We start from the raw sequence: 23498 nt of genomic DNA, 5'->3' as shown, positions 1-23498 counted from the left end.
GGCAACAGAGTCCGAAACAGAAAAAAAGTTCTATAACTCTGTCATTGTTGAAATTCGAACATATGCGTAGAAGGATTTTTTTCATCAAATATGATCGCCTAGGAGGTGTCCTGAGAGAATCTGGATAAATTTATTTTTTTCATGTGAGAAAGGTGTTTTCTGACTTTAAGAGGATGAATCAAAAATCTCTTTTATGTTCAAAAAACAAAAAATACATGCAAAAAAAAAACGAATAAAAAAAATGTTTTTTTTGACTCGATTATCCGGAGTGAAAAAAAATCAATACTCCGGATAATCGAGTCCGACCTGTATTAATCTTTCAACAATATTTTAATATTTAATATTTAGTAATTTTTTGCAATACGAATTCTTTGTCCATATTACGCGATAACAATAGTAAAAAAAACTCAAATCGGTCAGTATAACACAGTAGAGGAACTGGTACAAACTCGGTACCCCGTGGGTAATTTGGTACCCACCCGGATCTCCGGCGGTAATGAGCGCACTCTGGTGGTGAATAAAAAAAAGTGTTCTAGTTATGTAGTAAAAAAACCCAAAATATCTGTGTTTAAAAAAAAATCAAGTTTTGTTGTTTTTGAAATCCCGAAAATTTTTCATTTGCGTCTTTTGAAAAATCATTAAAAATCGAATAGTGAGCCGATTTTAAATATTAAAGCTGATTTGGATTAAGGAATTGATGTTCTTTAACGAATTCGAGTAAGTGTATCGAGATTTCAATCACAAATTTCATAGATTTCATCCCAAATTCGGTATGCGGGTAATTTGGCACCCCAATGTAAACATAGTGTTGATGCTACACTATGCTAAGTATTGCATGTCCATGCAGCAGAATTAAATTTCGCCTTTGATTCGTTTTACTTTTTTAGTTAGAAATAAATCGAGATGGAATTGATTCACTTTTTCTTGAAAAAATCGTTTCTTGTTCCTCTTTGTTTTATAAAATTGCATGCTTTTTCGTCAAAGTTGAGTTAATGTACGTAAGATAGTGTACTTCACTTCTATTTTGTATGAAAATGTAAAAAAAATACATTTTTTCAGTGATTTCAGGACAATTCTTTTAATTTGAAAAAAATAAAAAATGGGGTGCCAAATTTATACCCAGGCATCTCGGGTACTCGAATTTGAGTTGTTTCACTTCTATGCTCAAAGCTCCGAGCCAAATCAAGATTTTTGAAATGAAATTGCGTGGAAATGTCCGCAATAGATCACTTCATAAACTGATGTAATATGATGTCCGAAAAAACAAAATAGGGTACCGAATTTGTACCAGTTCCTCTATAAGCAGTCAATTCAACGTTGGTTTCACATAAACCCTAAACATGTTATGTTAAATTTATGAATGCATATATTCTCATGAATTTATTGAGCTTTTGTATGCAACTTTATTCATTTATTGAACTACCTAAACTATCGACATCTGAAAAAAACACAATCATTACTACAAATAGCTATGGCAGACTACTCAATTCGCACTACTATCCTCTCCCAGGACCAGCGTGTAATTGCTTCTCAGTCGAATACGTTCGGGAAATATCACGAAGCTGATGAAGGCCAGTTCTATGCCCCGTTGCAACATTGACTTGATGCGCATCGTTAGTGGATACGGAACCTCCGTCGTCATGAATTCGGGAAACATCCAATTGATCGAACCAGCGATCACAATCGTCTGCAAAACGTTTATGAAGCTGTCCTTGACCAAATCAAACAGCATAAAGGTAGAACTAGGACTCGACAGGGCTCGTTTCTGTGTCTCGAAGTACCCAGATTCCTTATTTTGAAGTAATGTCTTCGCATTCTCCCGCAGCCGACGAGCACGAATCTTTGCTATCCAATATGTATGAATATCAATTAAAGAACCTAAATTGAATTGATTTAAAAAAATATTACTTATCTGTCCCGAGTCGGGGTTAATTCGACCTTCTTCTGTGGAGAAATCAACATTGGAAAGTAGTGCCGTTCAACTCAATTAACAACTCGATAATTAGGCTAATAATGTTATATTTACATTTTCTTCGCGTATCGTAAAATCGTAAAAGTTACTAACACCGCGTAGTAAAATGAATCAATCGTTGGTAGGGATGTGTATTGTATCTGATATTCATTTTACAAACGATTGGTAATATTTACAGAAAATATGTACATTCTACTAATGTTTGCATTACAAAAGATTTGAAAGCTTTTTCAGTAATCCATTTTCTGGGTGTATCGACACAACTCGAGGGTAAACAAAACAAAATACAACTGAGGTTTCTCTTAGGAAATGAACACAGGGTCATTTTGGTATCCACTCCACTTCCTACACGAAGTTTATTTTTACACTTCACGATCGGTGGAAACGGGAATGGGTGCAAAAAAGTGAAGTGAGATGTAAGCGTAGTGGGAACGTAAGTGTAAGTGGATACGCGAATAGGACCCATTATTTTAGTCTCATCAGACCAAATTACTTTCTTTCAGTTATCAATTGTTCAATTAATGTTCTATCTTCTGCCGTTTATTAATGTTTTTCTCTGATAATCATGGTATCATAAGGGTCACTCGACTCGCAACATATTTTTCTTGGAGACGATTTCACTCTGTTTGATGTGTCACATGGATGGAAAACTCACTCTCTATTTGTTCTGAAGTTCGAGAAGCCGACAAACCTCGATTTTGATTGACTGCTGATACGAAGTTGAGCTTGAGCTTGAGCTTGAGCTTGGGTAGACTGTACAATTCGTAGTTGCTCTCCGTGATTGACCTGAACCAACCAAATTGCACAAAGAACACACAGAATGACGCTTGGGACTAGCAAATCATTCAATCGGTGATTCGAACTTTGAATGGTCAATAACGACGCCGGCCACGTCCTTACAGTCACCAGGGGAAGGGAAGGAATGTTAGTATGATATTCGCCGCCCGAAGGCCAGAAGGGTCGCCTCTCTAGCGTGGTTCCCTAGCGTTTATCATGGAAGGGATAGTTGTTAGTGGGAGTGGTTCAGAATAAATCAGGATTCACTGCGGTAAGTGATGTGATCTAAAATCTTCAATTTGAAAATTTTTAAATTTTTAAATATTAAAATTTTTAAATTTTTTAATTTGTAATTTTTAAAATTTTTAAATTTTTAAGTTTTGATTTAGTAGGATTTTTTAGTAGATTTAGTTTAGGATTTAGTAAGGAACTCGCTGTCGCGCTCGCGGATAATCGAGGTTCCACTGTAACTCACCCACTCTCCCTTGACACGATGAGTTCCATGTTGGCTATTGGGGGTCGACATTGAAATTTCTGTCCTACACACTGAATGGCACTTGGGAGTAGCAAACCAGTCTCATTGTGCAAGTTTCGGTGACTCGAGCTTCAAATAGTCGATAACGACGCCGCTCGAAAGCCAGAAGGGCCGCCACTATAGCGTGACTCCCCAGCGTTCATCATGGAAGGAATATTTGTTAGTGAAGAGAGGACCCACTGAAGTAAATGATGTGACCATGTAAACGCGAACTATCGATCACGTGTCACAACAGAGATAGGTATCCTGAGAAGGAAAACCTGTTAAATCAATTGGGCCGGCTATATACTCTATAATTTATCAATATTACTTTTTATCGAGATCCAATCGCGACGGCGAAGAATTATTTTCGAGAAACCTGAGAAGGCAACCGTGAAAAACCCTTCGAAATCACTCGACCCGGCGATATATTTCGTTATCGATTCTTAGAATCAACAAACTGAACACAGAAATAATTTTGTACACACACATTAAACATGAAATTATAAACATACAATCTGCTATATGGAACATTTAATTAGAACCAAATGTGTCATCCGAAACTATCTGCCACTGAAATGGAGTATAAAATTCGTAAATATAATATGTAGCTGAAGTATGTTAACCTGGACGCATACAATGACTAATCGCAATGGCGGGAAATAATAAAAAATAAAGAATTAGAAAAACTACGATGCACTGTAATAAATGAATCAGATTATATTATGTATTAGAGTCGTTAAACTTTTTTGATGTCATAAGCTACCCGAAATTGTAGAAATAAAAATTAGATTTTTTGGAGTTTCCAGTTTCTCCCTAACGATTTTGATAATTACTTAAGAGTTATAATTTGAATTTTAAGATTTACGATTTTGGAGATTGCATCGCACCTCTCTTATTTTTGTTCGCTTGATATCATTTACTCTCCAAAAATAATCACCTCTCACACTCACATTCTATCATCTCTCCAGGAAAGCAGCCAGTTAATGATTCCTAAAGAAATTGGAATCATTTCCAGGATTCCTGTTAGAAGTTCATTCGCCAGAAACAAAACCCGTGATGAACACTTGAAAATTTAACATTTAAAAGTTCTATGTCGACATATATGGAATTCAGCTTTCAAATTAAGAGAGACGTATGAATAAATGAATAAAGCAGTAAATTGACATTTGAATTTGAGTAAGTGTCAATGTTATCGCGACGCTTTTTCGTGGGGCGGAAAATAATGTAATGAACATAAGAGCAATCAGAAAGTGTGTTATCCGATTGGGCTGAAAGAAACCAATTTTTAGCATTTTACATGTGATGAATTGTAGTGTTCGAAAAAAAAGTAATTGAAAAGTGCGTGGATAAATAAGTGAGAAAAAAACTTAGCTGAATCTACTGTCTGCTCTCTCAGCCACGCCAATGTTTCCTCCGGTTGTGATACATTCACTATGACGCATTAACTTTGAACTGGTTCTGAAAGGTACACACACAAACCCTTGTATATTGGTATGTCCGAATCTACCACACGAAACAACCAAACCGCCGCGCGACAAAAGAAAACACTACAACACTAAATCAAACACGCGATCGATAGCACAACGAAAACGATGGAGTGATCACCACCACATATGAAGTATGAAAAATGGCTTCGTCCAATACTTCATTTCGCCATTTATTTTCATGTTCATTTCCATGATTTGTGTAGAAAATTTGATTGTTTTCCATTTTACACGAGTGTAAAGAGCTCACTCCTTGCACCCTTCAAATAACGCAGGGCACAAACTGCGCATTTTCCGTCTAGAACGTTGCAAAACTCCCCCGCTCATCACTGTGATTGAAAATAAGACATTTTCGATTTCACAATTCCACATCCTATTCACAACTATATTTGAAAAAAAGAAAACACCACTTTACAATAACAACAGGTACGGAGCACAGGAACATTTTGCACAGTAACAAGCAACTTCAAACGGAAATATACGCGGAGTAAGGGGACACACGTCCGCTCCCGATGACTATCCGATTGAAACTCTTGATTGACTGCTGATACGAAGTTGTGGAAATTCTGTTTGGATGCCAAACGTCTTATAATTGTACGAAACATCGATTTTTACTGTTATCTCGAAAAAAAAATCGTTGTCGAAAAAAAAATTATTTTTGGCACTTGGTCGTTTTGTTTAGCTGAAAAGTTGGCATGAGTTAGTAGGAGTAAAATTTGGAATTCATTATGTTTACCAGCATGAAAAATCTCTTTCGCTGCTATTTTAATTTCGTCTAAAGATTTTGGGAAGCTCCATTGTTCCATAGAGTTGTTGTTTTTCTAATCCGGTTCCTTTGGTTAAAAGAAGACATTAAAATACATGTATCAAAACATGAATGAACAAATTAGTAGACTTTGAATTGTGTGGTACCGCCGAAGTTGAAGGCTCCGTAAATAAAATCAACGAAATTATGAATTTGATTTTCTAAATAAATGGTTGACGCCACAAAATGGTCGACCATGTATTTTTTGCAATCTTCTCATTATCAGTATTAAAGAAATGATTGGACTAATACAATACAGTACATCATGAAATTTCCATTATCTTTCCATTATCCACAGTCAAGGCGGTCGAACACTGTTTGTCCGGAGGTCAAATGTTTGACACTTTTTGATAGATAAAGTTTGGTTTGAAACTTCTACAAACATTGTTTTGTTTGCCACTTTTCAATTATCAATGTCAAACAATGTCAAACATCGAACATGGAAAAAAATTGTCTGAAATATTTAAGCTACCTAACAATGTACCAATAGGTTTGAAGCTGAGACTGAAAAAATATTTTAGACATCCAATAACTGAGTATTTGCTTGTCGTGTTTTGTGTCGAATATACGAGGGCGGTCCGATAAGAACTTAGTCTCATCGCCCGAAGGTGTCAGTATCGCAAGAGAGATTACTTATCGTGTAGTACATTTTCGTAAACGGCTACTGTGAAAATTTCAGCCGAATCGGACTCGTAGTTTTGACCTAGAACTACGTCTTTCAGGAAGGGTGCCAAATCAGAAAACAGGTCACGTTTTTATGAAATAAAGTTAACATTAATAACTATTTTCACTGGGAAGGAATTCTCATGATTTGCAAATCAGTCGAATTGGAAATTCTCTAAGATTTGTTTGATATGTTCTACATTACAATTCGCTAATCTCTAAACGGTTTAAATTCATGAAAACTGGAAGAACTTCCTTCCCATACATTTGTTCTGCCGATTTGTGTGCTAACCCTACCCGTATTTCGAATGCTTATAATTAGAACATTTCTTAACAGATCGGAAAGATGTTTGCATCAATTGATAGGAAATATTTCTACGCGTCTATCACAATTAATAAAATGTTATTTTTCATGAGATGAATAATGTGAAGCGTTATCTAAACGCCCAAACTGGCAAGTTTTGATTGGCCCGATTTACGGTTTCCCCAACACAGACTTCAAAATCGATGTACCTGTGGAAATCCGCTTTGCAAATATACATGCAAGTCGGGGTTATTTTTGTTCCCACCGAGCTGTGTTCCCTAACATGGACTTCAAAATTAATGTGCCTGGGGGAATCCACTTTGCAAATACATGGAAGTTGGGTGTATTTATTGGTGTTGAGTACTTTTGTACTCGCTTGTCGTTGTGCAGACCGGAATATGTTTCCCTTAAACGTACTTTTAAACTGAGAAGCCTGGGAAAATCGTCATTTCAGATACTAGAGGTGAATGAACATTCGCGGTTCGAGAACTACGTGATGTGCAATAATTTCAGAGGGAAATGTAAAATACAATGATCGTTTGACAATTCTTCCGTTCACATATTTTGGTAGTCCTAGGCATCATATCAAACGTAAAAGGACGTTCATTAAATTTATTTGTAGCGAAGAACATAATCTATTACTAAAATTTCGATACATTCTAAAATAATCTTCGAAGTGGTAAACAAGTGAATTGCATAATATAATTGCGTAGTTCTACGTCGAAAATATGCGGTCGTGTACTAGATACAACCCCTTACAATTTTTTTGGTATGTCCGCGGATTTTAGAAAAAATGGAAAAACAGGAAGTGGGTTATATCTATGGTATAACCGCAAGGGTGACGTAGGACTATCGTTGATTTAGAGATCATTTGTTTGAAGTTGAATCTGAATGAATGAATATTTGGGGGACTTCGAAAACGAGAGCGTTACGTTGGAGGCACAAGGTTTTATGCATCCAATATTGAATACGGAAATATCCTACTGATGGGGAAGAATATTCTTCAGAAGCTATCCTGTTAATTGCGGTTGATTGAAAAATCACAAAACCAAATGTATTTGGTCACAGTGTAACATGGATAGAAAACATTCAAATAAACTCTTTCACATGAATGTATTTTTAAATTCCCAGAGGAACTGGCAGATTATTTTCCGGATCTTTCTTGATACTGAATGGCATCCAAACGGAAAGAATTCCGCGCGTGTATGTGTGTGTGTAGCGGCTACTTCGATGGTCACCTTCTCTTCTCCTGAAGGATCGGCTTCTCTGTGCTCCCTCACAGTTTCAAACAAACTGCTTGCGTTTCAGGGCAGATCTCGATCCTTCGCCGTCCAGCACCCTCAGCAACGATGTTGTCTTGTCGATGTCCTCACGAAAAATGAATGCGTCTCGCCACCAGAATATCGCTTAAGTATGCTTTTTGTGCGTGACTGAATCGAGAGAAGGCGTGGTTTACGATGGCAAACTAGAGGGGAATGAACTCTTTGAGCTCGGAACATTCGGCGACTGAGCAATAATCGATTGTGGGCGCATACAATATTGGATACGGAAATATCCTACTGATGGGGAAAAATAATCTTCAGAAGCTATCCTGTTAATTGCGATTGATTGAAACATTACAAAACCAAATGTATTTGGTCACAGTGTTACATGGATAGAAAATATTAAAATAAACTCTTTCACATGAATGTATTTTTAAATTCCCAGAGGAACTGGCAGATTATTTTCCGGATCTTTCTCGATACTGAATGGCATCCAAACGGAAAGAATTCCGCGCGTGTATGTGTGTGTGTGTAGCGGCTGCTTCGAGATCTTTCCGGGGAACCGTTTGTGGCATCACTCTCCTCCTGATGGATTCCCTTCTGGCCTAAGGTGCACAAACAGGCTCTTGGTGACACCGTTCATCCGCGCTTTCATGATAAACGAAGAGCTTCACCACAACAGCGACAACATGCTCCAATCGCTGTTCAATTTGAACTGAGTGGATTTCCGAGCGGCGCTCGCTTATATACCGATTGGTGATTTCAATAGCCTGTTTTGAAAGCAATTTTAAGACTATTGAAACAAGTTTTTGGATCAGAAAGTAACAAGTATAGAACGGGTAGACATTTTATCTTTCGAATGAAGTGTTTATCATACCATTTCGTTCAGTTGTTTAGGAGCTATTAACGCTCAAAATCTCGGTCTCCGGCGTAACGCTTTCGTTTTCGAAACTTTGATTTTACACCCCGGTATAGAAATGAAAGACGTAGTCCTACGTCAAAAAAGGAAATTCCACCGTAGCCACGGCCAAGTTGGTCGAATTGCACTACGAACTGCTACGAACAACATCGTTGCTGGAAGAGCTGGACGGCGAGGGATCGAGTGATTCATTATCTGACCTGACCTGAACGCATTCAGTATGTTTCGAGCTGTGAGGGAGCGCAGAAGAGTCGATCCATCAGGAGGAGAAGAGAAGGCGACCAAGAGAGTACCAGTATCGAGAATTGGTTCCGTTTGATGCATCGGAGTAGCCGCCACACACACACAAACACACACATTTTACATAGATCTTGTTATGATTCTATTTATATCAATTGTTTCTTTTCAGATCCGCACATGGGCTCTCCAATCAAACCATCCGGCAATCACTCATTTCAAGTCAACATAACGCCAAACCGTTTCTTTTCAGGACCACTTCACAACTTCAAAATTCGATTGAAGTTTTCTAAATATATATGGTAATTTCATACATACTCACTCATCCGCTCTCAGATTTACAAGAAGAACTTTCATCAATCTCGTAATTTATTCATTCATCCATCCATTGAGATTTGATTCAGATGCAACTTCAAACAAATGATTACTAGATCAACGATAGTCCTACGTCACCCTTGTATAACCTTTCAATATAGGGGCCCATTTCAATATTTCGGTGTGAAAAAGTGTTCAGTTTTTGAACGCTAATAACTCCTCAATTAATGAATGGATTTTGGTTCCAAATACACACATTGTTAGGAAATATCCTCAGTAATTGTTTATATGCTACACATAACGGTTTTTCAGCACATATAACGTTCAAATTGATGAAAAATTGGAAGAAAGAATTCCCTACTTTCCCATACATTCTGTCTGGGCTCCCGCAGCAAACAGCTATTCATTACAAGCAACCACGGGTACGGGCGAAACGTATGGACAAGGAGAAGGAGGGAGACAAAATATAGATTATAAATAAATATAGGCGGTCGCTACAACGATAACTATGTGGCTATATAAAGTGAGCGATGGTGGGGCTTGGCCACATTCTATCATCGGACGTCAAGCAGGATGGACGATATCTTGAGATATCGCTGCCTTTGCCGGGGATGTATGCATGGCGATACCGCAAGAGTGAGAGACAATAGTTTCAATGTGATGTGGAGCAGGAGGGACTATAGAAGTGTGTTAAAAGCGGTGGAAGCGTCGCGCCTTGCGAATGAGTGGCTAATAGCGCTCGATTTGATAGAATGCTGGAGTTTGTAAACGGTTTTAGCGTAAATGATCTTGGTTTGTCCAATTTGGGGTGTTTTTACGCAACTAGTAAATGCAAATCGATTTTTCTTCATGAAAATCACACATAATCGATACGAGTTTGTTGAAAAGCCCCAAGTCTCTAGTTGCTAATACTACCATAAGGTGTTGAAATTATTCAAATTTTTATGTTTTTTAACGATTTTCCTTAAAGAAGAATTATGATCATGGATTGACCACCTCTGATCATGGTTTGCCCAAAAAAAAAAAATGATCATGAAAACATTCGAATTCACAATTAGATGTTGCATTTATCATTGCTTGAGTTTACTGTCATCATATTGATTCATTCATAATTTAGGCTTTCTTCAGAATATTGCCTTTTCATGGGCATTTTAGAAGTGTTCACCTCAACACAACCAACACAGAAAAACCATACTTCTGCTATGCGCGAAGCACACCATAAACAAACATAAACAAACTGCAGCGCGCGAAGCACACCATAAACAAACATAAACAAACTGCAGCGCGCCAAGCGGTTGCCATAGAAATCATGTGGACAAAACAACATTATTGAATTGGACAACTCATGATCAGAATTGAGTTCATTAAAATGCGTTAATTTAATGGTTTAGCTATGTAAATCCGATACAAATGGTGAGCAAGCATGATGTTTACAATATTTATAAGTGTTGTAATCCAGAAAAGGTCTGAATACGTGCCAAATAATCATCTGGTGATCGATTAAAAGTTAGCTCGAATGAGGGGCGCATTGACACAAATAGAAGGTGTATTTTATAATCCTTTAAAACATGTGATTTCGTAAAAATATACTATCAAACTACTATAAATCATGTAAAAGACAATTTCATTTATATGTTTCGAAACATTCGAAGGCCTTATTTGACACAGGAGCGCTGAATTAGAGCATTCAAAAAAGTGGGCAAACCATGATCATATTTTCGACTGGACAAACCAAGATCATTTACCCTATTTAGCTGTAACATATTGGTATGTTTGTATGTAACATGTTTGTCTATGGCGCTGCACCACATTAATTGAAATTTGACCACTTTCCTGTTGACCGGTTGATCTAAAGATTGGAACACACCTCATCATCTCTGCAGTCATTATAAAATTGCGTATTTCATGATCTTGAAAATCCAAGATGGCGACCGCTACAAGATGGCGCATTACATATTTTCTCAAAGCCCCCTCAATATGGGTATCAAATGAAATGGATTGACTAGTAGAACACAGTTATTTATGAAAAATGCAAGTCCAAAATGGCGGATTACATATTTTCTCTAAACCCCATCAATATGGGTATAAAATGAAGGACTTGACTAGTAGGACACAGTTATTCATGAGGAGTGCGAAACCCAATTATATCACGACACCAGCCGGTAAATTCCTATTACGATATGCCTGCCATCAACTGTGTGTTCGTTGCCGGCTGAACAATAACCCCTACAACATTTGCACGACAAATTTTTATTTTTTCGTATTTGAATCTAAAAGTTTGAGTCAACGATTTATATAAAAAAAGTTTGAAATCTATGTACAACTATTTTCTTTAATAATTATACAGTATAGTAATGTATTTTTTTCCATATGCATAGCAAAAAACTTCGCAACATCTAGGTATGATGATTGGAACGCCGTATATAAAATTATAAATCAGCAGCAAAACATTGTTCTATCAATAATTGGCCAGAAATTGAGTTATGAATTATTCTTTTTTGTTCAATATGATTGTGAAGACGCTTTTCGTGCCGTGTTAATATAACACGGCATATTTGAAACAATGACCCGGCATCCCTGGATATGTAGTCCAATGTTTACATTTGATTGTGTTGTTTGGAAAATGCCCATTTGAAAATCTGTAAAATTTTTTATACATTCTCATACACTGCTTATGCAATCCTAGTTTAGCCGTGAAGCAATTTCTGCAGATACCTGAACAAAAACATCTTAACAAGCTAGACGACGGCTCGACAGATTCATTAACGACCGTGGAAGAGTGAGACGAGCTTCTCGTCTGTTGTAGTCGGCTTCTGGAATATAAAAACAAACGAGACGAGCGCTCGTCTTCTTGTCTCGTCTTCTGGAATAGGTTCCGTAATCTTCCATTCTTCTGTTAGATAGTTCATAAGATTTTCTTTCTACCCTCTATACCTTTCTGTTGAACGTTGTCCTCCGCTGAAAACGGAGCGCGTCGGGACAGCTGATGACCCATTCTAAGTGGAATGGCTTCAATTTGCAACTCCACTACGAACAGTGTAGTCGCAAAACCCTAGACTAACCTACACCCGATTGGTCGACTCGTAATTAATACGATATATGTAACAACAAAAATGAAAAAGGTATCGTTTTGCACTCGAAGTCAAACCGACGCGAGGGGTGGCGTGAATAAATGGGCTGTCGTTTATCGACGAATGAATTAAAATAAGAAATAATATCCATACGTTTAAAGGCTTGCGTTAATGTGTCCAATCAATAAGCCGGATCGATGACGCAAACTTTCCGGATTGTTTTCGCGATTGAATAACTCCATGAAACCGAACGATCATTCTAATGAGACTGCTTAGCACTCCCTTTTTGCACGGTGGAACAAAGTCAAGCTTAATATGGTTATTTTGGGAAGGAACCATCTACACTCGTTAAACCCAATTCAAAACAAAAGGGGTAAATGAGCCCACCAAATCAATGGTTGTTCTGTTTGTGACGAAGCGCGGTCACCCCGTAATGGGTTCGCATAGGGGTCGTTAGTGATTTCAATTATACGCTTTTTTCGTCATCGTCGTCCGGGAACAGCGCAATTTGGCGTAGCGCTGACAGCACGCGCCGCCGGACCACAGGGATGAGAGCATAACTTTATTTTTCCCCCTGCAAAAAAGAGAACGTGTGTCTATTTTGCGGCAAGTGCCAATTCGCGCCTCACATTTCTGCCAACCGCGAAGGTTTCCAGCGATTTGACCGCACAAGTGATGTAAAGCGGTTGATGGTTCCGCAAATATGGCTCGGTAATCGTCGGTAATCTCCGCAATTATTTATCTCGTTGCGTAATGTACTGTAATGGATAGTAAGGCGATTGTTTGAGATAATTTGAAAATAGGAGAAAAAAACAGCAAGCCAAAAATTTAAAATAAACAATATGATAAATTGAGAGATTATGTCAGATTGAAAATTACTAGGAAACCTGCCAATAGTAACACATACCGACCAGCAACAGGTATCTCTCACTTCGTTTTTTTGTTCGACACTGAAGAGGTAAGTAATATCCCTCGCCGGAAGGCCACACTCGCCGCTAGCTTTTTTTTTGTCTTCCCTGACCTTTGCGCATCGATGGAAACCGGCAGAATGAGAGGGTAAACAAACAAACCAAAAAAAAAAAGCATGGAGAAGCGTTAGCAACACCTACACCGAAGTGCTAACGAGCGCGAAAACTGCATCTGTTTATACTCAATCCGAGCCGTAATGCAATGTTTTGATCACGTCCGACCGATCATCGTGGGGAGAACCAAGGTCAAGGTATTCGATCTGCTTTGCGAACGAGAGGTAGCGAGGCAAAATCATCTGCATTATCTAACGTAACCAATACCCAAGCCAATCATGGGTTTGAAAATAATGGGTTAGTAGAGGTCATCAACGTTCCGCTGGTGTTCGCAGGCTGGTGCATAACAAGCGTTGCTCTGGACAGGGGTCAGCAAACGATGGTGTTCCGGGGAAGAAGCCCCGCTTCGAGCCGAGAAGAAATGAAGATATATTTCTTCTCGTAAACACTTTCCGATTGTGATCAAGGTATGTTTGTTGAGTATTTTTGGAACAAGGAAATCATTAAGCCAATGTCATTTTTGCGCCAAGGGAGTTGTCCCCGACGGATCCGGATGTTAAGTGTTATTCAGAATAATTTCAATCATTATCGAAGCGAGAAGTAAACTTCAGCAAACCGTTCGAGTATCCAACACGAGTGGCATTGCTCCGACAGATGATAATAATCACGCCTACGTAAGAAATTCGCACTGGGGTTCAGCGGTCCGAGATAATTATCCAGTGTCATACACCGGGTGACTGTCCCATATCATATGGTTTACCGCGGGGGTTATTGAACGCTGGATATTAGTTCCTGGCGCCAACACAATGTCTCGCCGGGCCAACTGCAGTCTGCAGCGCTAAGCAGTGCTAAGAAAGTAGTGGAAGCTATCTCAAAATCAGAATAAACTGTCTCGAACTGTTTTCTTTGTTTTTGTTCGAAGTCCAGATATTCATTTTTGGTAGATGAAGTGCGGATAAGACGGACAGCGGAGATTAGATGAACAAACGATTGATTCGTGTAGTAGGTTACTAGCTGACCCGGCAAACTTCGTCCCGCCCAAAATTTGTTTTTTGTTATCAATGAAGGTATTGATAACATTCACGTTTTCTTACTAAGCGCAAGTTCTTGAGTCCAATCGCAGAACTGTTCATTCATTGATCGTTGAATTTACCTATTACTAAAAAAATCCTTGTACTTCTACCAAAACTCATTATTATAATATCAGATTATTTTCAGACACAATTCTTGTTCAAGATATTTCAACTATTTGCAAATAACATGTTTTTCCGTTACATGGAATAAATGTTTGATATAGAAAATATGATAGAATGAAAACAGACCCCTTCCCTCTTCTTCCCTTAGAGAGGGGGGAGGAGTATCTAACCACCATAGAATCATTTATTGCCCCCTAAAACCTCCAGATGCCTAATTTGGTTGCACTTGCTTGATTAATTCTTGAGTAATGTTGAAATTTTTGTTTCTTTTGTATGGCAGCTACCCCGAAGAGAAGGGGGAGGAGTATCTAACCACCATAGAATCATTTATTGCTCCCTAAAACCTCCAGATGCCTAATTTGGTTGCATTTGCTTGATTGATTCTCGCGTAATGTGGAAATTTGTGTTTCATTTGTATGGCAGTATTTTTTCCGAGTCCATAAGAATCAGACAGACAGACAAACAGAAATCCATTTTTATATATATATATAGAAGAAGAAGATAGATACACCCAAACAAGCATTGGCAGAAAACATTTCATCTTCGGCAGAAAAAATGCCTTTTCGTGCCCTGAAGGGTGAAATGAGCAAATAAGAGGATATGTTTCAAAAGCTTCGAAATGTTTGTATGTGTGGGAGCAGACATCTTTTTCTTTTTTCTTTTTTAATTTATTTTTGGGATTGTACCCAAAAAAGTCCAAACCATGTCAACAGGGATAGAACCAAAGCCGGCTAGAATGCAAGGCTGTTTCACATGGCCACGCTATCCACATAGGCACTTGTACTGTTGCATATATGCGTGTTATTATTAGACCTCATTATAAAATGTAGTTTGAAAATCCTTCTCGGTATGGGCCGTGTATGTGGTAAAGTATGCGAAAAGCTCTAATGCGTGCTTTTTTGCAATGAGTCTCTTGTTTCGCCCGCTCATATTTCTGTTATATTGCTATAGCATATCTATATATATAAAAATGGAGTGATGTCTGTCTGTCTGTCTGATTCTTATAGACTCGGAAACTACTGAACCGATCGACATGAAAATTGGTATGTAGGGGTTTTTGGGGCCGGGGAAGGTTTACGTGATATTTTGAGAACCCTCCCCCCTCTCTAAGGGGGGGCTGCCATACAAATGAAACACAAATTTGTGCATTACTCGGAAATTAACCAAGCAAACGAAACCAAAGTTGGCATGTGAAAGTTTTAGAGTGCAATAAATGTTTCTATGATGGTTAGACAGTCCTTCCCCCACTCAAAGGGGGGGGCTGCCATACAAATGAAACACAAATTTCTGCATTATTCGAGAATTAATCAAGCAAATGAAACCAAATTTGGCATGTGGAGGTTTTAGGATGCAATAAATGTTTCTATGGTGTTAAGATACTCCTTCCCCCTCTCTTAGAGGGGGCTGCCGTACAAATGAAACACAAATTTTTGCATTACCCGAGAATTAATCAAGCAAATTAAACCAAATTAGGTATATGGAAACTTTAGGGTGCAATGAATGTTTCTATGGTGGTTAGATACCCCTCCCCCCTCTCTTAGGGGTGGCTGCCATACAAATAAAACACAAATTTCTGCATTACTCGAGAATTAATCAAGTAAATGGGCGGGACGAAGTTTGCCGGGTTAGCTAGTATATTATACAAATGCTATACAAGTAAGATTACCATTGGGGCTTCGAGCCTGTTGGCTTATAAACATAAATAAATAAGTATGGAAGAGTAGCACATTTTCTGTTATTTTTAAGCTCATTTAATGTAAATTTTAATTTTGGGTGTAGAAACGAATTAAGCGCGAGGATATCTGATGAACGAAACATGTTGTTACTCAGTAGCAAAAGAGAGTAGGACGTTCATGGAAGTAGTCCTGAGCGAAGCGAGTTGAGTTTCATGTTTCGTCTTCGAAAATTATGAACCCTGATAGTGAACGATATTTTGGAGAGAAAGAGAGAGAGAGAGAGTGTGAGATAAAGGAAAAAGAGAGGTATCGAGTGACCAGAAGAGAGAGAATTTCGTATCCACAGAGCGGACAGTTTAGACATTACACATCTATCTCCTTCTCTATCTGTTTCTCTCTCCCTCTATCGAAGAAAATATGCATCGAATAAAAAAACAAATCTAATAAGTTACCGCCCGAATTTCATGGAAGAATGGAGGGAACGCCCGAATTGTGGAAGGATGTGAGCGACGAGTAAAATCGAAAAAAAAACTACATGTTTTATTCGTTGACTTTGGCAAAATAATTGTTGGGGATATTTTCTATTAATTATAATTATTTTAATATTAATTTTCAAAGTACATCCATTCATTGGAGAGATATCAACGTTCAAAATCTTGACTCTTTTCCCACCCGAAGTGGGTCGCTATATGGAAAGGTTAGATGAAGTCCTACGTCAAAAATACTGAGCAAAACAGTTTTCAAACAACGACACAACACTATCAAAAGCTTGCATATACGACTACTGAGAGCGCCACCATCATCAAAATGTAGGGCTTCAAACCATTAACGACCAGCTGTTCGAAAAATCGAATAGCAAATGATTATTTTTCATGGCTTTTGAAAGCAACCATGGTAATGTTTTTGCACCAAATGATAGCTTGACTTGTAAGAAACATCTTACCATCAATTCAATTTAAGGTAGTAGCCCGGTGTGGTGGGTTCAAAAAATCGATTTTTTTTTACATTTTTCGGAAGAAAAATATTTTAAAAATATACTCCAAAAATTTCAGACCGAAATTTGAAATATTTTTAAATATTAGCTATAATAAGAGAGCACGCCGCAGTGTGTATGAAAGTGTGTGAGAAAACTTTAAACGCGTTTCTCTCAAAACCATATTTTCGAAATATCGGGGAAGCACTTACTAGACACACATATCTAAATACGCAACCTTCAAAACATTTAACTTTTTTAATAATAAACTATTTTATTTAAACAATTTATCAAAACAAAAACAGATTCTGAGAACTTTTTTCACGAGTCCGCCATTTAGTTTTAGTTTTTTTTATGTATATTATAGGTTAGTTCATTAAAATAAAGTCTGCAGAATAATACTCTTTTTGAATTTTTTATTTCAGATAACTTTGGAAGGCTGTGTGCTTCCCTGAACCAGCTTATCTTCTTTTCGAGGACTCCACTCTGACGGCAAATATTAAACATGTGAAATAAAATAATTTTTTTTTCTATATTTTAAAACACATTTGTTTGTTTATAAAACATTTTTTCTTGGAAGCTTAGGTTTTTTTCGAATAACATCCAAAATCAGAGAGACGTTTTTCTCTTAATTTTTTACAAAAAAATTCTCAAAACCATAATACATCCAAAAATTTGATCAAAGAATGAAATGCAGGAAACTGTTTAAACTTTGAAACTTGTCAACAACATATCAAACGCGATAATTTACACATAAAAGTGTAACGAGCTATTGAGCATTATTTTTTCAGGAGCCTCCGTATAAAAACTACTAAACTATAGAATATAAAAAAATTAACGTTTTCCACAAAAGTCCATATTTTGAAAAGATCTAAAACTTTGTCGAATATGATACTTCGCTATTTGGACAAAGTTAGGATTAGTTGTTGTTTTTTTCAAAGAAAGCATGAAAAAGTTGTTGCTAGAAAAACTTTTTCCCTGTGAAAGTGCCCATCATTCGATATATGGACAACTTGTTGGTAATTGTATGTGCTAAATTTTGAAATTGTGATTGTAATTGTTTTGAGAATTGAAAAAAATGTTTTCGTGAAAAAAATTTTTTTAAATATTTTTTTCTCATTGTAACTTCCTAAATGATTTATATTTTTATTATATTGAGATAATTTAAATATTTTCCTACATTTCCTTTTTTTGAGTTTTGAGACAGAAAGGATTCTCAAATTTGAAAAAAAAAAATTTAAAAAAACAAGCTTTGGTCCTTTTCAAAAAGTAGTCTAATTCTTTTTTGAAAATTTCAAGTATGCAAAGTTGCTCAAAGGACCAATGTCTTCATACCCACATCGTTTCACCGAAATTTGGGATGGTACTGCCAATAGCAAGTCGTAGTATATCAGATGATGTGGGTGTCTAAAATCATTTTGACGTAGGACTACGTCTTTCATTTCTGTGCTGAGGGTTCAAAGTTTCGGAAACAAGAGTGTCATTGGAGATGCAAGGTTTTAAGCGTTAATATATCTTTGTCGACTACACGAAGTGGTATGACACTCACTATATTCGAAAGATAAAATGTCCGCGAGTTATATGATTGTTAATTATTGACCCGAAAAATTGCTTCAATAGCTTGAAAATTGCTGTATTTAGACAGTGATTGCGAAGTGACTGGAGAATGGTTTTGCTCGCTCGCCTAAACACTATGCCTTTCTTTCCCAATCATATGTTCAGTAATGCCGCAATTGATCGATGCTTCTAATTGTCGGGGAGGGGGTGTTATTTGCGCTGGGTATTCCCGATGAGAAATCGATTCCTCCTTCAAGCGTTAATAATTTTTTCCCGGCTAAACAAAGTGGCATGATAATCACTTTACTCGAAAGATAAAATGTCTAAGAGTTACATGCTTGCTACTTATTGACCCCAAAACTTTTGTTTCAATAACTTAAAAATTGCTTTGAAAACAGGCAATTGAAACCACCCAAATCTGTATATGAACTGCTGCCTGTTCGAAAGTCCACTCACAGGGACAAAAACAAAGAAAGAAGAAAAAAAGAATAAGAACAGAACGGAGATCCACTCAGTTACGATTCTGTAGTGATTGGAGCATATTTTCGCTGACAGCCAAAACACTGTGCCCTTCTTGACCAATCCCGTTTCTATTTTGCTACCGGTCTTAACGCAACGTCTAACGAAAAACAACGTATCGGTAGAAGTTTTGAACAAAGCGGTTATCTTTTTGAGACAGTAAATTGTGCCATTGACGATAGATATTTAGGGTAGAGAATATTTCAAAAGGCCAAAGAAACCGCCTTGTTTGATGTAAGCAACAGTGTCAATATTGAATGCCCACGGATGGTTCAATCGATCGTTGATTCGAATTAGTGGGGGGTATTTCTAGAATATAGGTTTTTCTGGTGAACCGGTGGATTGTGACAGAGTTCAATACAGAATCGTTAGGAAAGGAGGGCGCTGAAAAAGATAGTTCTGGTTAAGGTAATATTAAGTGGTTATACCAATGTCAAAAAGCTTAGGAGATTTGTGGGGAAGCTCTTATGGATTCCGTACATCATTGGTTTTCGTACCATTAGGTGCAGAGTGATTGTGTACGATTGAGTCGCACGTAAGTGTTGTTGATTTTATACTGTAAAGATATATGATGGTGGTGTTGGTGGTGTAGTTAATATAAAATCGCCTATGGCGGCAATAAATGTCTAGACGAAGATATACATACTAACAATAAGGATTAAAATATCGTATATTGTTCTCGCGAGAATAAGAATTAGTCATATATCAACCATCTTCGAAACCACTTCGATCCTGTTAAAGACCGACATCCTGATCGAAAGCGTGAATTTTATGTATTTCCCTGTATCGAATATAAACCAATACTTATACTCATCCACTCACATGCTTTCAAGCAGAACGTTCAGCAAACTTTCAAAATAACCATTCATTCATCCATTAAGAATTGATTCAAATGCAACAACAAACGAATGATAACAAAGCCTACCTACAATTACTAAGCCGTAGTCCTACGTCTACCTTGGGGTTATATCACAGATACAACCCTTTCTAGTTTTTTTCATGCATCTGCATCTTTCATAATTTTCTGTATACTAAATGAACTATGCCAAAACTATGACAAGAAAAAATCACAGGAGGGTCGTGTCTGAGACACGACCGCATAGTTGACGTAGGATTTCATTAGGCTATCTGTTGATTTTGGATATGTTTGAAGAATTAAACTCTTTGATAATGATTTGGTGGCCCTTAAAAGGGCCGTTTTGTTTGGTTGTTGGGTATTGTTTGTTCATTCCACCAGTGTTTAAAACCGAGTGATGATGACAGAAGGATGGTAATTAGTCGTTGGATGGTGCGTATCAGATAGAAGTGGAATGATATATGATGAAAACCGCTTTCTGCGATCCTAGACGAGATGCCTCCTGTGTTATGTATGGTTGAAATAATAAAAAACTGATCAAAGTTATATAAATAATTATCAATACCGAACATAATTATCAATTTTTCTCATCAGTAAAACATGTTACTTTAATGTAGAGAAAACATATTTGAAATAGAAAAGGTAATTTTCTTTTATAATTTTTACTATCTGAGTGTTTATTCAACCCGATGTGAATTTTAATTGGACAAACAACACCTAATACAATATGTGGAACATATGGGAAGTCACTTTTTCGAATATTTCTTAATTTTTCCAACTTATCTCGTCCTATGAACTTTCCTTCGGTGAAAATGAACAAAACAAAACAGACAGTTTAAACCGAACGACCCGTTCTCGAGTGGGAACACACCTTGGTGTTTATTTATGAAAATTGAAATAAATGGTTTCATATATCAAGTCATTTTTAACACAACTGCTATGCCGTTCTACGCATAGTTGTCCCATGTTACTTTTTGGCGATTTTCATTTTTCTTCATAAAACGATGTTTTTATGCCTAGTCTTCCGGAAAAACCCAAAAAAAAACATATATTTTTTGTTGATCGATATCAAATAAATCGATTCAAGTACCAGAATTTTATGTCACACTTTCAGCAGGACCAATGTACTCATTTCTGGTTTGGAAGAACGAACTTATTCTCAAACAAATGAAAAATAGTATAACAGAACACGTGTACACCTTCTTAGCGTATGCCTTATAACAACTAGATTTATGTTCTGAAAAGTATTGCAGATCACTCCCTTCTTCATAAAACGATGTCTTTATGCATAATCTTTCGGAAAAACACAAAAAAAAACTTATTGTTTGATCCCAGTATTTCGAAAAACAACATCAAGTTCAAATGTCCCATGTTGGTATTCTAGGCATAATTGTCCCACCATGATATTTTAAGCCTGTAACAAAGATTGATTGATTCAAATGAAGGGATCTTTCCACATTTCATTAAACAATAGTTATCTGCTTATAAAAAAACAGTGTATAGCTAAACCGAAATGCTAAAAGTTTCTGTTAAACAAATATGCTAGAAAACTTGCGTTTTTCTCCGTTGCTGTTTTTGGAACATGGAACAACTATGCGTAGAACGGCAGTGCTACCATATACTATTTTACACTTACACTTGTGCTAAATTTTTCACAATACACGATCGGTCATTGATATGAAAGTTCACGAAGCAACCAACACTAAAGTTCCAAATTTAAATTTAATTTACTGGAATTAATCGTATCACTCACCTTACTTGCAATATAGAAATGCCTCCGACTTGCATATATTTGCAATGCCGTTTTCCCCCGAGCACCTTGGTTTTGATGTCTCTGTTAGAGAACACATTTCGGTGGGAACAAAAGCTCCTCCTACTTCAATATATTTGCAATGTCGATTTTCCCCAGGCAGCTTGGTTTTGATGTCTCTGCTAGGGACCCGCCGCATGTGTCGTCAATTTCGAGCAATCAGAAGTGGGTATTTCCGTTACAAGAGGGGTTGAGGTTTTTTTTATTTTTTCGATAGTTAGTTTCATGACATATATTATTTTATTCAAAATAAAAAATTGTTATGAAGTGCCGGAATCTATTGACGCAAAAATTTCATCAATCCATCATGAAATGACTGAGAAGTAAGCGTTTGAAATTGGACAGTTTTCATGATCTGCTCGATTTTCGATTTTCAATTTGTATCCCAATATGTTCCCGAAAATCCCACGTCAAAAAAAAAAGGAGAAGAAGATATCACGGATGATTATTGCGAGTGCATAATTATTCTGAAGGTCAGAAGAGAGTTCTGAATTTGAACTTAGCCTGGAAAGCTAAATATTTTTTTTATTATTTTCCACTTCCTTACTGATGAGAGCATGTTCATAGTTAGTATAGAATTTGAATATGATGATTCATGACTCATGCAATGTTCACGCAGATTCTCAATAAAGCAAACCCCGACCAGACATACAGAATCAAGTACCCTCCAGCTCCGTCTCCTCGGATTCGAGTGTTGGCCGTCGAAAGTGGTTCAGGAAAGCCAAAGTCCAGCAGGTAAGCCGGAGTGCATAAATGGCACCTAATCGGATAATTGGCAGATTGTGTCTCCTTAGACGGACCGCCTGCTCCTTCGCTGCATGACTGTCTGCCGGAGACGGATCTTGCCTCCGGTGGCTCGGAGGGGGGAAGCTACTTAGTGCGGTCTGACCGTAGTGTTTCATTTTTCAGCCATAATTTATCGACATTGGCCGCAAGAAGTGAGTTAATTTTTGTTTTCGATGCATATTTTTTGTCGTTATTTTTCTGTGGCGTGGCGTGGCCAAAACACCCGACGGGGCTCTTGCTGCTGCTGCTGCTGCTGCTGCTGAAGCGAGAGCTATCCGATGGTTAAGCCGCGCGGTTGCGCCCAGGAATGAAAAGCTCATTAAAATTATCTCCCCGTGGCGTATTGAGAGATAGCGGCGCGTCTGAGCGTTTGGCTGTGGGAAACCGCGAGTGGGAGAAAGGCAGGTCGCCGCGGTTCGTGATACTCTCGGTTCGCTAAACGCTGCCGGCTGCTGGTGTCCATGCTTTCGCCTTCTCCTAATGGCAACACTCGTGGGCTCTATTTGGGCTCATTGTTATTGCTTAAATTGTAATTCATGTGAAATAAGCATAAACTGAAATTAATGATACGGCCGAACGGACTGTTTGCGGCAATGCTGGGCGAGTGAGTGAGCGCACGCGAGGGAGAGCTGCGATTTTTTCCTCGCGGCTTATTTATGATTTCTAGTGTAAACAAATTATACGTTCAATTGGAAGAAATTGAAAATAAAGTGTTCCTACTGTGAAGACTTGTGACTTTTAGAATAGTTTGGATGGAATTTATGGTGGCTGTGGTTG

General features: G+C 37.5%; 2 protein-coding genes across 8 annotated transcripts in view; both read right to left on the bottom strand.

Annotated features, from left to right (window-relative positions):
• Nucleotides 1-23498, bottom strand: part of LOC129761114 (ras-related and estrogen-regulated growth inhibitor-like) — a 173872-nt gene that overhangs the window by 47825 nt on the left and 102549 nt on the right. The gene's annotated exons all lie outside the window — the stretch shown is intronic.
• LOC129781027 (ER membrane protein complex subunit 3-like) lies at nucleotides 1484-22837 on the bottom strand. The gene is made up of 2 exons (XM_055789150.1): nucleotides 22600-22837; nucleotides 1484-1845 (listed from the first exon to the last, which is right to left on the bottom strand). The coding sequence occupies exons 1-2, from the start codon at nucleotides 22835-22837 to the stop codon at nucleotides 1484-1486; spliced, it is 600 nt and encodes a 199-aa protein (XP_055645125.1).

This window comes from Toxorhynchites rutilus, chromosome 1 (genome assembly GCF_029784135.1).
Source record: "Toxorhynchites rutilus septentrionalis strain SRP chromosome 1, ASM2978413v1, whole genome shotgun sequence".
Classification (NCBI taxonomy): Eukaryota; Metazoa; Arthropoda; class Insecta; order Diptera; family Culicidae; genus Toxorhynchites; species Toxorhynchites rutilus.
The sequence above is the reverse complement of the archived record's forward strand: the minus strand, read 5'-3'. Positions and strand labels throughout refer to the sequence as shown.

Excerpts from the sequence above, each read along its gene's own strand:
- LOC129781027 (XM_055789150.1), bottom strand. The coding sequence starts at position 22,837 with ATGAAACACTACGGTCAGACCGCACTAAGTAGCTTCCCCCCTCCGAGC. Across the intron at positions 1,846-22,599 it reads CGAGGAGACGGAGCTGGAGG|CAAAGATTCGTGCTCGTCGG; the intron begins GTACTTGATTCT and ends CATATTGGATAG.